This window comes from Physeter macrocephalus, chromosome 18 (assembly GCF_002837175.3).
Source record: "Physeter macrocephalus isolate SW-GA chromosome 18, ASM283717v5, whole genome shotgun sequence".
In the NCBI taxonomy this organism is placed as follows: Eukaryota; Metazoa; Chordata; class Mammalia; order Artiodactyla; family Physeteridae; genus Physeter; species Physeter macrocephalus.
In genome coordinates this window covers 6502219-6514905 of record NC_041231.1, presented here as the reverse complement: position 1 = coordinate 6514905, position 12687 = coordinate 6502219, and the positions used below count along the sequence as shown (strand labels likewise).

Sequence of the window (12687 nt, the reverse complement as noted above, 5' to 3'; positions counted from 1 at the left end):
ACCACACTACGCCTCACCTCAAGATATTATAAAGATTCAGCAGTTAGGGAGGGGAAGTCCATGAAGCTGTATAAGCTTCTTAGTAATAAAACTATGTAAGCACAAAATTCCGTTTTATTATTGGTAACTCTGGTGTTGTAACTTAATGCATAAAGTGCCAGGCAACTCAATCTTACTGGAAATGGGGACTTTTCATACTTAATTTAAAAATATTTTTACTTTAAATTGCCTTAACAAGTTAAAAAAAAATCATTGGCACTTAAAATCGTCCATCCACTCTGATAATTGCTACCCTCTCTTGAGCACTACGTTGAACACAATCTGCTAAATGCCTTACAGTAATTAAGTGATTTGACTCAGGTTTAACCCTGACTCAGCATCTGAGCTCTCAACCACTCTGCTATACTACCTCCTCACAACATGATTTAAGAAGCCATGCAGCCTGGCGACTAGGATTCAAATGAGGCGAAACCGGGGGCAAATGAATGGCTCAACTCTACACAGCCACCTGCGGAACTAACGCTACAAACAAGGACTGATCACCCCAGTTTTAACATCTTAATAACAAAAGATAGGAGCGCTTACTTTCCAAGTGTGAGTCATTAAAAGAATGAAAAATACACTCCTGGCATGCATCAGCCAACATGGGCCGCAGACTAACCTCAAGAGCACACCAAGTTTAGTATGAGACTGAAGTGATTTTAGGGCCTTTTAGGGCTCAAGAGACTGGGGACTCTTCCTTTTTTTTTTTCTTTCATGTTTTTAATAAAGGCCATTCCCAAATGGGACACAAAATTCTGTAACTTCTTAGTTTACCACTGAACGGTTTGACTTTATTCCACCATGACAGAATATCTATGCTATATATACAGTGTCTTTTGGAGAAAATCTAAAGGCCTTTCGGGACCGTGACAGCCCAGGCCGGGTGGCCCTCCTGTCGCAGGGAACGTCACTCATCACATGCTCCTCCGGTGACAAGGGTGTTGGGACCGAGGTCGCGGGCTGTCCTTCCATCTCCGCCCGCTCCCCAGGGAGGGACTTTTATTTGAAAGGGGGTGTTATCAGTCCTGCAAGTGGGAGCTGCGAGGCCTTCGGGGCTCTGCCTGGGCCCCAGAAAAACGCAAACGAATCTCAGGCCTGCGGGCCGCAGCCACGGCCACCTGCGTGATCGGGCAGTTCGACTTCCCCAAACCGAGAGGCCCCGGAAGTGGGGCCGGGCTCCGGCCGCGCCGAGCTCAGGGTCCGCGGGCACACGCTTTCCGGAGCCCGCCACCGGGAGGAGTCCTCCCGGCCCCACGCGCACCACAGCCGCCTCCCTGAGACGCCTCCCCCCCATCTCGGCACCCCTCGACACTGCTGCCACAACGGTCGCCGAGCCAGGACCCCGACATCCCCAATCCTGAGGGGCCGGGTCTCAGGGCCGGAAGGCCGCACGCGCAGCACGGCGGCAAAGGCCGCGCGCTCAGGGGAAGAGCCCCGCCCGCCGCACCGCGTCGGGCGGGGCGGCCCTCCCCACAGGCGGCCCTAATTGGACGGCCGAGCCCAGCGCCCTGATTGGCCGCGTGGGCGAGGCGGAGGAGAGCCGTGCGCAGCGGCGTGTGTGGGGCCGTGTGCAGACCCGCGTGTGGCGCAGGCGAGGACCCTGAAAATAAACAGCCGCTGCCTCACGATCCGCGTTCTGGGCCTGTGTCCGAGTCTCCGCCGTTGCGGGCCCCTCCGACGCCGAAGGTGAGGCCGCGAGCATGCCGGGGGCCGCGGTCCGGTGGCCGTGGGCGAAGGGTCGGGAGCAGGGAGGCGGCGATGGCGGCCGCGCTCCGGCCTGCGCCGCTGCTGCGTCAGGCGGGAAACGGGCCGCCGCCGCCCGGCCCCGGACTGCGCCCCGCGGCCGGCCGCCCTCCCGCCATGCCTGCCGCCCGGGACGCGGGGCCGCCGCAATCGGGCCGCCGGGCCCAGGCCGCAGCCTCGCCGCGGACGAGGCCGCGCGTCCTTGGGGCCGAGGCGGGGGCTCCGGGGCCGCGGAACATAGGGCGGGGGTGGATTTGGCGGGAACGTGCCGGGAGGGGGCCGTGTGGGAGGGAGGGCCCTGGAGCGGCGGGGGGCACGGGGGCCGGGCCTGGCGCGGGCCATGTGCCAGGTGCTCTGTGGCCTTAGGTGGGGCCTTGGAGAAGCTCTCCGTTTAGGGTGGGGGGACACCCCGCCGGAAGGCCCGTGAGGCTTCGGGACTCGCTCTACTTCCCGATAGCTTCTCGCTTCTTGAATTTTTGTCATTGACGTGTAAGTTACTTGTTTTACGGTGCAGTTCGCGAAAGGGCAGATAAGGCCCGCTTGTCTTGAGTCAACACTAATTTAAGTTACGGAGGCTTCTAAAAAACCCCGTTATCAGAAAAAAGCATGAATTTGTCAAACTTCCAAAATCATGGCAGCAGCAGTAACCTTTGCATCATCTCTTGGATAGGTGAAACGAATACAATTTAATCTAAAAACCAGGTGAGAAGATTAATTAGCCAACCTCCGTTTGGATTTTCCAAACGTGAGAACCTATTTTAGAATGGCATAATGGCCCACATTTGGGTTTGGGTGTTGATTTTATTACGGGTAAAGCTTGTGTTTGTTGCCACATGTTAACCACATGGCCGCAGCCACAGGGCACTTCCAAAGGAAGTGACTACATCTGGTTTTGGGGGTCTTAGGAAAAGAAAACATTGCTCAGTTTTCCTCTGTGACTTCAGATAGTGTGTTTCAGGCATTATTCAGAAGGATCCACAGAAAGGGTAGGGTAAAGAAGCCAAGAGTCGGGATTAGTTTTTTTCCTTTTCAGGAGGGTTAATTTACGTCCTCATCTTGTACCCCCAAATGACAGGTTTTTTAAAACAGGTTTTTCCTTTTTTTTCCTATCGTTTGACGCAGTTTTGGGAGAGAAACATAACCAGTTAATTTCTGCATCAGTGAGTTAACCTTAATTTAAATTAAGAACTTCGTTATTCTCTTGCTCAAGCCCTACAAGTTGAGTGTAAGGTTTTGAGGTTCTAAAGAGATGGATGAAAAGAAGTTCCTACCTCTTAGGCTTTTTTTTTTCCCCTCTGCAAAGCAGTTATTTTCAAACGCTTCTTAAAAATTACTGTGGTGGAGGCTTAATCAAACACCTAATAAGTGCCGCGTACATAGTTTCATGGTGTTTTTAGTTTGTTGGGCCTGATTCTTGTCTACAAGGAGCTCTCTGTACTGGAATATAAAAGGAATAATTTATTAGTTTCCCAAGGGCTGAATTAAGGACTTAAAATTTTTCCAAATCGCAACTCTTGGCAACAGTATTTGAAAAAAGCTAACAGTATATATTTATGTACTTATCTAATATGTCACAGGTAAATTGGGTTTTTCTCAGCAACCAAAGGTCCACATTCCTTTTCATATTGATAACAAGCTAGGTATTTCATACGTGCAGTCTCTTTAAAATATTTTGAGCCAAATCAGTGGAAAACTTAAGGGGCGTTTATTACACTTGCATTTGAACATCTGGAACAGGCCAAATGCTATCTTTTTTAAGGTATTACAAGCGAGTTTTGTAATACAGTTTTATGATTGGATTCTTTTTACCGTTCTTAAAATCTAATTGAAGTTTGTGGTACCTAAATGGAAGCTTAAAATGGGTACTTAAAGGCAGTAGAGCCACAGTTTGACTAATTGGAATGATTGGTCTGTTGTCTAAACGCTTGACCACAAGAGAGATTTTGCTTTTTTTTTTTTTTTCTTCCCCCTTGCAGGAGTGAGAGTTTCTTTTAAGAATTGCTGGCTTCTTTCCTCTTCCTAGCCTTCTGACAGTAAGTGGAGAGCAGAAGACTGATGCCAAGGCATCCTGGCCTGCTGTGTGGAGAACACTCTTTCTGTACTGTCTCATTTAATAGAACTCTTATTCTGGCAGTGTCAGATGCTGCTGCACTAAGGGCATGCTGTTGAGATATTCACAGTAAAGTGTACACCATTTTCATGTTGTGAAAACTGCTGGAATAATAAAATAGAGCTTGTGGCTACCAACGTTCACCTTGTGAGTGGATGGGCTCTGTTAATCAGGACTGAGAGTGCAGTATGGTGGTCGCCTGGAGTGGCTCCATAATTACAGATGAGGGTATTAACTAGTGAAGTCAGGTTGCCAGTCTTTTGTGGTGACACTCTTGAGTTCTGCCTCAGGAAGAAGGTTAAAATCTAAAGTGGCTTTAAATTCATTCATGGGTGTGGATTTTTAGAAACGTATCGATTCTAGTTTTATTTTGACTTCTCTAAATTGCTGTGCTTTTCTGATAACATTTTCATATACTGTATCACTTAACCCTAACAGAAGCCTCTGCAGAGGACTTGGAGCCAACTGTTGAAATCCTGACTCTAGAACTTTCTGTAGGGTTAGCCAAAAAGTTCTAGAAATAAGATGTTATGGGAAAACCCCAGCGAACTTTGTGGCCAACCCAGTAGTTGTATGGCTTTGGGAAGTCATTTGGTCTCAGATCCTCGGTTTCCTTATTGTCAAATGGGGACAAGAATACATGAGTAGCAAGGTTGCAGGGATCACAGATCACGTGTTTATCATCCGTGACTCGCAGCAGGTACTCAGCTGCTGATTAACCCTTCGGGGCAGGCAGAAATGGGGTGAGCAGCGTTGCTCCCAGGACTGTGCTCTGTTCTCCAGTGTTCTGGCCAGAACACAGGTAGTGCACAGTGTAACTTGCTTCCTTCCATTCTATCTGTAGTTTATCTTTATTTCAACAGTTTGAAGTGTTTCAGTACCATGTTGGAACTCTGAACCAACTTATTAGGGCGTAAAAATGGGTGAGTGCATTCAAGGGGCAGATGCTCCACTGTGGTCTCGGTGCAGGTTAGGTCAACGTGGATGAGTCAGGGGTAACCCTGAGTTTGGGGAAGGTGACTGGAGACACAGCAAATGTGAATCGATATGGCTGTTAGGAAAACACTAACCCGGTCCTCATCATCTGCTGTATGTCACGTTCCCCACTCCCCCCTTGCCTGTTGCTTTTTATTTTAAATGTATTTATAGAGAGTTACGGTCTCTTATTCGTTGGAACGCATTTTTAGTCTTGACCGTGTGCTGTTAAGATTTAAGTAATTTACTGGCTTTGTTCTTAGTATCAAAAATATGGTAGAATTACATTCACGAAGACATTTGTATTACCATTTGCGTTTTGGTATCAACTCCAGGATTTAAGGCTTAAGGCCTAGACGAGTGCAGCGTCTGTCAAAGTGGCCTCATAGTTTAGCTTATACGGCCCTCACAGCGAGTCTTGGCAAACCGTATCTTGACTGCCTTACTTCTCCTGCTGCCTGGCATGCCTTGTGCTCCTACCACATCTTTACATGTGATTTATATCAATGAAAATTCAATCCACGGCAATCGAAAGGGAAACAGATCCTGATTCTTGTTGAAAATGTGAAGTCATTAGGATTTCACCCTTTTTCTTGTCTTACCTCTAATCCATTCCACTCAGGAAGTAGGTTTTGTGAGATGGGAAGCTTGAGGATAAGCAGAGTTGGGCCCACTTCAAGCCTGCTGTGTAGATTGGTTTTGTTTGTTTGTTTGTTTTGGCTGTGTTGTGCGGCTTGCAGGATGGCTGCCCAGAATCCTAACCACTAGGCCACCAGGGAATTGCCTGGACTGAGTGCTCATCTGTCTGTCTACAATCCAGCTTAACTGGGAGAAGAGTAGAAAGGCAGGAATAACTGTGTAAGCAGTGGACATAAATCCATACTTTTTAAAAATTGAGCACCTATTAAGCACAAGGCACCTGTTAGTAATGTGATTACAGATCAGTTTTATCTTCCTCAAGACAGGAGAGGGGTCAGGTGTCTTGAGGTAACGCAGCAAGTGGTTAAGCTGGGTTAAGTGGTTAGCCCTATAGTCCGCAAGTCTTTATACTGTGTGAGGATACATGGGTGTAGATAACAGCAATGATTTTTAGCAGCAAAAGGAAGAAAAATATGCTCTCCTACTGCCTGGCAACAGTGAAAATATGGTGTTTGTTTTTTAAATTCGTATATGTGTTGTAGCATTCCATAAAATGTTGCTGAGAGTCTGGATGGCAAGTTAGGGGTCCTGGCTCAGTTGCTTATTTTAGTGACCTGGAGTGAAAATTTCTCAGTTACATGTGGGGATTTTACTAGACAATCTGAAATACATACTGAATTTAGGGTGATTGTAGTCAATGCTTATTGAGTACTTAGTCGAAAATACATCGTTAACTTTTTTTTTTTTTCCTGGGGGGCCGTGCTACGTGGCTTGTGAGATCTTAGTTCGAACCCGGGCCCCGGCAGTGAAAGCGCTGAGTCCTAACCACTGGACCACCAGGGGATTCTCAGCCTCATTACTTTAAATTAATGGTGCAGCACCTCTTGTGATAGCAAGAATTCAGGTGTTTTATTGTCAGTACTTACTGGATTGGATCGGGTCTGTACAAGAAACACAATTTGTTTCATTCAGCAAATGACTATTGGTGCCCCCCCCCCCCAAAAAAAAAAAAAACAACAAAACAACCCAGCAGTTAAAATACTGAGTTATACTGCTACTAAAAGGATAATTGTTTGGGGTATTTTGATTCAAAGGTGAATTACTTGGTGTCTGCTCTGAAGGAATATGTTAAAAAGCAAAATGGTAGTGCAGAGTGCCCTGGGTTTTACTAGGGATTAAGGATAGCTCCAGGCTGGGTGGTGTGGTCAGGTTCTTTTATAGAGTTGGCCCTTGAAGGCTGCAAAAGGTTGTGACAGGCGGGAGAGGCGGGGGCAGGGCAGTGCCGCAAACTCGCAGCCAAGAGCAGTGGGAGTCAGGGAGCCATGATAGATTTGCAGCCTTGTCGTACCGCCTCTAGTTTTCCTAAGGAATAATCGCATGCCATTCTCTGAAGACCTTATAACTAAGTACATTTGTATGTAAGATGAGTACCAGGATCAGTAGCATGCCTTAAAAACACAGTGGGAATCAGTTGGGTTAATGTTACTAAAGAGCTCTCTGTCATAAAGGAGTCGGTGAAAATGTAGACCAGCTGATTGAGGTCGGCTTGGCCAAAGAGAGAGAAACAGTTCATGGAAAATCCACATTTAGCTTAATCAGTTCTTGAGTAGCTAAATTTTTTAAACTAATATTTGTAGGCTAAAAGTAAACCTAAAATTTTAACTGCTGACTTTATTCAATGCACTGATAAACATCTGATGATTCACTGTAACGTATTTCCTTTGTGCTTTACCATTGTGAAACAAGAGGTCCTTGGGAGGTTGCCCGGAACTATCATTTCTTTAGCTTTGAAAATGCATATTGAATATTGGGTTGTCATTTTTCTAAAAGATAAGTATCTTATTGAAATAAAATTATAAAATACTCAGAACTTGTCAAATTGCCTGGATTACCTTGTGAAAGGAAGTGATCGTTTGTGCAAAGAACTCCTTGGGACCAAGAGTTAATGTGCTCAAATTGGTCCCGAGTAAACAAGATGCAAAATGAAAATGGGGTTGAGGGGAGGATGACATACCATAAGCTGTATTTTTCTGTGATCATTTTATGTGCCATTCGTTTTTTAATCATGAGTATTCTCTCTGGTGGAAACCAGCCCTCCACATGACTTAGAATGCCAGCACCTGTATAAGAAAGCAAATGTAATTTTGCAAAAATACGTTTTTAATCTTCGCTGACTGGTTTCATCTGACTAGAAATGTGCATTATGCGTTCAGGCACTTTCCCCTACCGCCTTTTGGTAATAAGTTTATACGGCAAGTGGCAAGAGTTGGTAGAAAGATTCCTCTGAAGATTTATCCTGGCTCTGATTGCAGAGAGTTGGGATAGGTAATGAGTTCTTTTCAATATTTGATGATGGAGACTTGAAACTTGAGCATAATTTTTAGTCACTAGATTTCTCTACAGCGTGTTTTAAAAACTTTGTTTACCGTTGTTTGACACTGGAATTAAGGGTGAAAATGTTTAGATGTGGAAGTGTGGAAATGGAAAGGTTACATTGTTTTTAACTAGTTTGTTTTTTAAAGGCCACTTTACTGGGACTTTGTCCTGCAACATTCCATTCTGTTCTCTTCCATTCCATTCTATTCTATTCTAGGAATAGCCCCTGCTTATTTTTAGATTGTTACATAAGTATAAAATGCATTTGCTTTAGTTGGAGTTTTACTTTTATTTTGAAACAATACCCAATAAAGGAGTCTGCTATGAAATTCTAAGTAACCTTGTTTTAAATGTGAAATTATAGAAAAATTTGGAAATGGGAGAATAGAGAGGGAAAAAATGGTCCTAGTGCTACTGGTATTTTACTTTGATGTTCCTCTTTGTCATTTTTCTAATATTTTTAACATACTCTGCCGTCTAGAGACAAAATTGCCTGCATTTCTTCTAACGTGTCTGCTCGAAATACTGAATCAGCACGTAGTGCTGCAGTTTAATTAGGCACTGTGTTAGGTGCTGAGGGCGCAGAGGAGAATGTTTCTTCATCCACTCTCAGAATCCATACTACAGCTCCACTGGGTTATTCCAATTTTATAACCAGTAAATGACTTCCAGTTGCCCACAATAAAGTTTACTGGCTTGTAACCATGAAAATGTCCCTTAAGTTGGACCTGGAATGAGGTATTACTAACTGTTTCTAATGATATTCACGGATACTAACCCTGTAAGTCCCGTCATCCCATTAATAATTGGATTAACATGTATGTATGATCTTAATGATTGTAAAGATCACAAGTTTTATGAAAATATATAATGTTTTCAATGTGTTTTTCACTTTTAATATATTTCATAATAGATATATAATGCCTACATATATAGTTATGTGATTGTTTTTCTAACCAATATATTGGTTGGCTTTTTTTTAATCCAGAATAATTATCCAGCAATACACTAAACGGGGAATAAAAGCTAAAAGTAATTTCAAGTGGTTTAATGTTGTCATTTTTAATGTTTTGAAGATCTGGCTGCAGCCATGAGCAGTAATGAATGCTTCAAGTGTGGACGATCTGGCCACTGGGCCCGGGAATGCCCCACTGGTGGGGGCCGTGGTCGTGGAATGAGAAGCCGTGGCAGAGGTGGTTTTACCTCGGATAGAGGTATTTTTGTCGAATAAAAAATTTTGAAGTACTTCAGTATTCATAAGTATCAAGACTGGTCTAATTAGCCAAATTCTTTTTGTTTCTGCCCAAAATAGGTTTCCAGTTTGTGTCCTCGTCTCTTCCAGACATCTGTTACCGCTGTGGTGAGTCTGGTCACCTTGCCAAGGATTGTGATCTTCAGGAGGATGGTAAGTATTTAACACTTCCTCTTCATACGAGCATGTACTACTGCGTTGGAAGAGATTTTCCACCTCTGAGCGTGTGTGCTGTGTGATTTGAAACGTAGCGGCGTCTGTACGGTTTTTATAGTCTTGGTCTGCTTCTTTTCCTTATTGTTGAAGCCTGCTATAACTGCGGCCGAGGAGGCCACATTGCCAAGGACTGCAAGGAGCCCAAGAGGGAGCGAGAGCAGTGCTGCTACAACTGCGGCAAACCCGGCCACCTGGCCCGGGACTGTGACCACGCAGACGAGCAGAAGTGCTATTCTTGCGGAGAGTTTGGGCACATTCAGAAAGACTGCACCAAAGTGAAGTGCTATAGGTGAGTTGCTGGCCTACTGCTGACGGAGAGCTCATTGCAGGAGCTCCTGGAGAGTGAGTTGGCTAGAAATGGGAGGGCCTTGGGGATGGTACATTCCCTGAGGTAGCTGCGACCGTAGGAGAGGTGTCCGGCGTGCGTAGCCCAACCGTCTGCCTTGGGCAGTGTCCTGCCGTGATGCCTGGTGGGTTACGGCAGCTGGGCAGCACGCAGCACAACTTTGGAATTTTTAATGTTCTCAGAATAAGAATGTTGGGACTTCCCTGACGGTCCAGTGGTCAGGACTCCGTGTGTGCTTCCACTTCATGGGGCATGGGTCTGGTCCCTGGTCAGGGAACTAAGATCCCGCCTACTGTGCAGGGTGGGCCTCGCGCCCGCGCCCCCCCCCCCCCCCCCCCGCGCCAAAAAAAAAGTTTTGTTATAATAATTTGGGGTTTTCAGAGACTCTGTAGAAAACCGTGTAATTCATACACACAAATCTTTTGTCATGAAACCAGAAGACTGCCTGTCTGTGAATGTGACATATAATAATATGTACACGTGAAAGTGTAAAATTTTGGTCAGGGAACTAAGATCCCCCCTACTGTGCAGGGTGGGCCTCGCGCCCGCCCCCCCCCCCCCCCCCCCCCCGCGCCAAAAAAAAAGTTTTGTTATAATAATTTGGGGTTTTCAGAGACTCTGTAGAAAACCGTGTAATTCATACACACAAATCTTTTGTCATGAAACCAGAAGACTGCCTGTCTGTGAATGTGACATATAATAATATGTACACGTGAAAGTGTAAAATTTTATAAGTTTTGATATGTATATACCTGTGAAATCTTAGGGGTTAATTTGTGTGAAACTATAACATTGGCCAGTGTTTTGGTTGTGGTGTTGGTTGGACTCTTATGGCAAAGATTTTGGTTTTATGCCTTAGGCTGCACAATTGGGTAGCTTTGCTATCAAATTCCTCCTTTTTGGACTTAGTTTAGGGGATAATAAGACTTACTGTCCTGAAAACAAAACTGTACTGGTTTATTGTTGCTTTTTGTTCTGCAGTAACCTATTGCTTTAGTCCAGTTTGGCATTTTCTGAGTGCTATTATGAAGTTGTTCTACTTTCCTTTCTTTAGGTGTGGCGAGACTGGTCACGTAGCCATCAACTGCAGCAAGACGAGTGAAGTCAACTGTTACCGCTGTGGCGAGTCAGGGCACCTTGCACGGGAGTGCACGATCGAGGCCACGGCTTAATTACTGTCCTCTGTCGCCCCTCCTTTTCTGATTGAATCCTCTTCACTGGCCAAAGGTTGGCAGATAGAGGCTACTCCCAGGCCAGTGAGCTTTACTTGCCGTGTAAAAGGAGGAAAGGGGTGGAAAAAAACCGACTTCCTGCATTTAACTACAAAAAAAAGTTTATGTTTAGTTTGGTAGAGGTGTTATGTATAATGCTTTGTTAAAGAACCCCCTTTCCGCGCCACTGGTGAATAGGGATTGATGAATGGGAAGAGTTGAGTCAGACCAGTAAGCCCGTTCTGGGTTTCTCAGATATGTTCCCATGTAGGAGGTAAAAACCAATCCTGGAAGTGTCCATGAGCTTCCATAAATAACTTTAATTTTAGCATAATGACTGCCTTGGATTGTCTGACCTCAGTAGCTGTTAAATAACATCAAATAACATCTGTATCAGGCCCTACATAGGACATACAGTTGACTGGGAGTAAACAAAATAAAAACCAAACATGCGTGTTAACGGCTGTGCGAGAAAACTTGGGATAAAAGCCTGAACAGGAACAACTTCCCCGCAGCGTTGATGCTGGGTAAACAGATGGCGATGGCAAAGGTGTAGAACACATTTTTTCAAAGACTAAATCTAAAACCCAGAGTAAACATCTATGCTCAGAGCTAGCATAATTTGGAGCTATTCAGGAATTGCAGAGAAATGCATTTTCACAGAAATCAAGATGTTATTTTTGTATACTATATCACTTAGACAACTGTGTTTCATTTGCTGTAATCAGTTTTTAAAAGTCAGATGGAAAAAGCAACTGAAGTCCTAGAAAATAGAAATGTAATTTTAAACTATCCAATAAAGCTGGAGGAGGAAGGGGAGTTTGACTAAAGTTCTTTCTGTTTGTTTCAGATTTTCATTAATGTATATAGTGCAAAATGCCATATTAAACAGGGGAATGTGGAGCACTGAAAGCTCACAGTTTGGACTTTTCTTTTTGTGCTAAGTCATGTCTTCAGTAGTGAAAAATAGCTGTTACAAGGAAGCACAGGCTTCAGATACTTCGGGGTCAGTTGTTTTGCAGGGTTATAGAAAATTTAATTCGTTCTAATCCATTCATTATAATGATGGCCTTTAGCTCTGTGTTCGTTCTGAACAGTTCTAATACCATTGCTGTTTTAGCATTTCATGTTTTTCCTGGGCTTCACGGGGATCTGAAATGTTGGATTCCTTCTTTTTTTCCTAGGGTCTGAGCTAGAGTTGAGATGGACCTTAGAAGTTATCTGGTTTAATGAACTCACTTTATAGGTGAGTTACTAGAAGCTTAACTTGCTTGAAGGGTGCCTAGAGCCGGGAACTTGAAGTAAGCTTCCTGCCCTATGCCCTCTATACTTTTTTGTCGTCACCCCACCCCAAACTCCCTACAGTTAGTGGCACATGCTTCCCCAGATTAGTTCATTTGTTCCCCCTTCATACCGCCATGTGATTTCACCTTGGATGTACTGTCTATTTTTCACACTCTATGTAAAGTCTGGTCAGTTTGTGTTGGTATATCACTGCAGTGTTAAGATTTGGTGTTTCAGCTGTGCTGTGCTAATTCCAGCTCGGTCAAATTAATAGTCCAGAGCAGGCAAGAAAATGAAATCACGACATGGGTTCCTTTCCTTATGAGTACAAGCTTACTTTCTATTTGATTTTTTTCTTTTAGTTTCTAGCACAAGCATGAGACAGCGTAAGGGAAGCCCTGTTTTCAAAGGCATCACTGTTACATGTAATTAAATTCAGGGTTGGGGGCCAGTGCACATGAGGTTATTTTCCCCCAAGGTTTCCAACCTCAAG

The 12687-nt window shown here is 44.5% G+C and overlaps 1 protein-coding gene across 5 annotated transcripts; it reads left to right on the top strand.

The window, feature by feature from the left end:
- Positions 1–1559: 1559 nt before the first annotated feature.
- Positions 1560–11740, top strand: CNBP (CCHC-type zinc finger nucleic acid binding protein). Of its 5 annotated transcripts, XM_028478872.2 has the most exons (6): positions 1560–1728; positions 3762–3818; positions 8962–9099; positions 9198–9290; positions 9441–9642; positions 10754–11740. In XM_028478872.2, exons 3-6 carry the CDS (start codon positions 8976–8978, stop codon positions 10869–10871), a joined length of 537 nt encoding a protein of 178 aa, XP_028334673.1. In that variant the 5' UTR covers positions 1560–1728; positions 3762–3818; positions 8962–8975; the 3' UTR covers positions 10872–11740. The 5 variants fall into 5 exon arrangements, with proteins under 5 accessions (XP_028334673.1, XP_023973052.1, XP_023973049.1 ...); XM_024117284.3 differs by lacking the exon at positions 3762–3818 and having other exon boundaries at positions 1562–1728; positions 8962–9078; XM_024117281.3 differs by lacking the exon at positions 3762–3818 and having other exon boundaries at positions 1567–1728.
- Positions 11741–12687: the final 947 nt, after the last annotated feature.

Coding starts and splice junctions, on each gene's coding strand:
- CNBP (XM_028478872.2), top strand. CDS start 8,976: ATGAGCAGTAATGAATGCTTCAAGTGTGGACGATCTGGCCACTGGGCC. Junction 9,100..9,197: donor TGGTTTTACCTCGGATAGAG/GTATTTTTGTCG, acceptor TGCCCAAAATAG/GTTTCCAGTTTGTGTCCTCG. Junction 9,643..10,753: donor ACCAAAGTGAAGTGCTATAG/GTGAGTTGCTGG, acceptor TCCTTTCTTTAG/GTGTGGCGAGACTGGTCACG.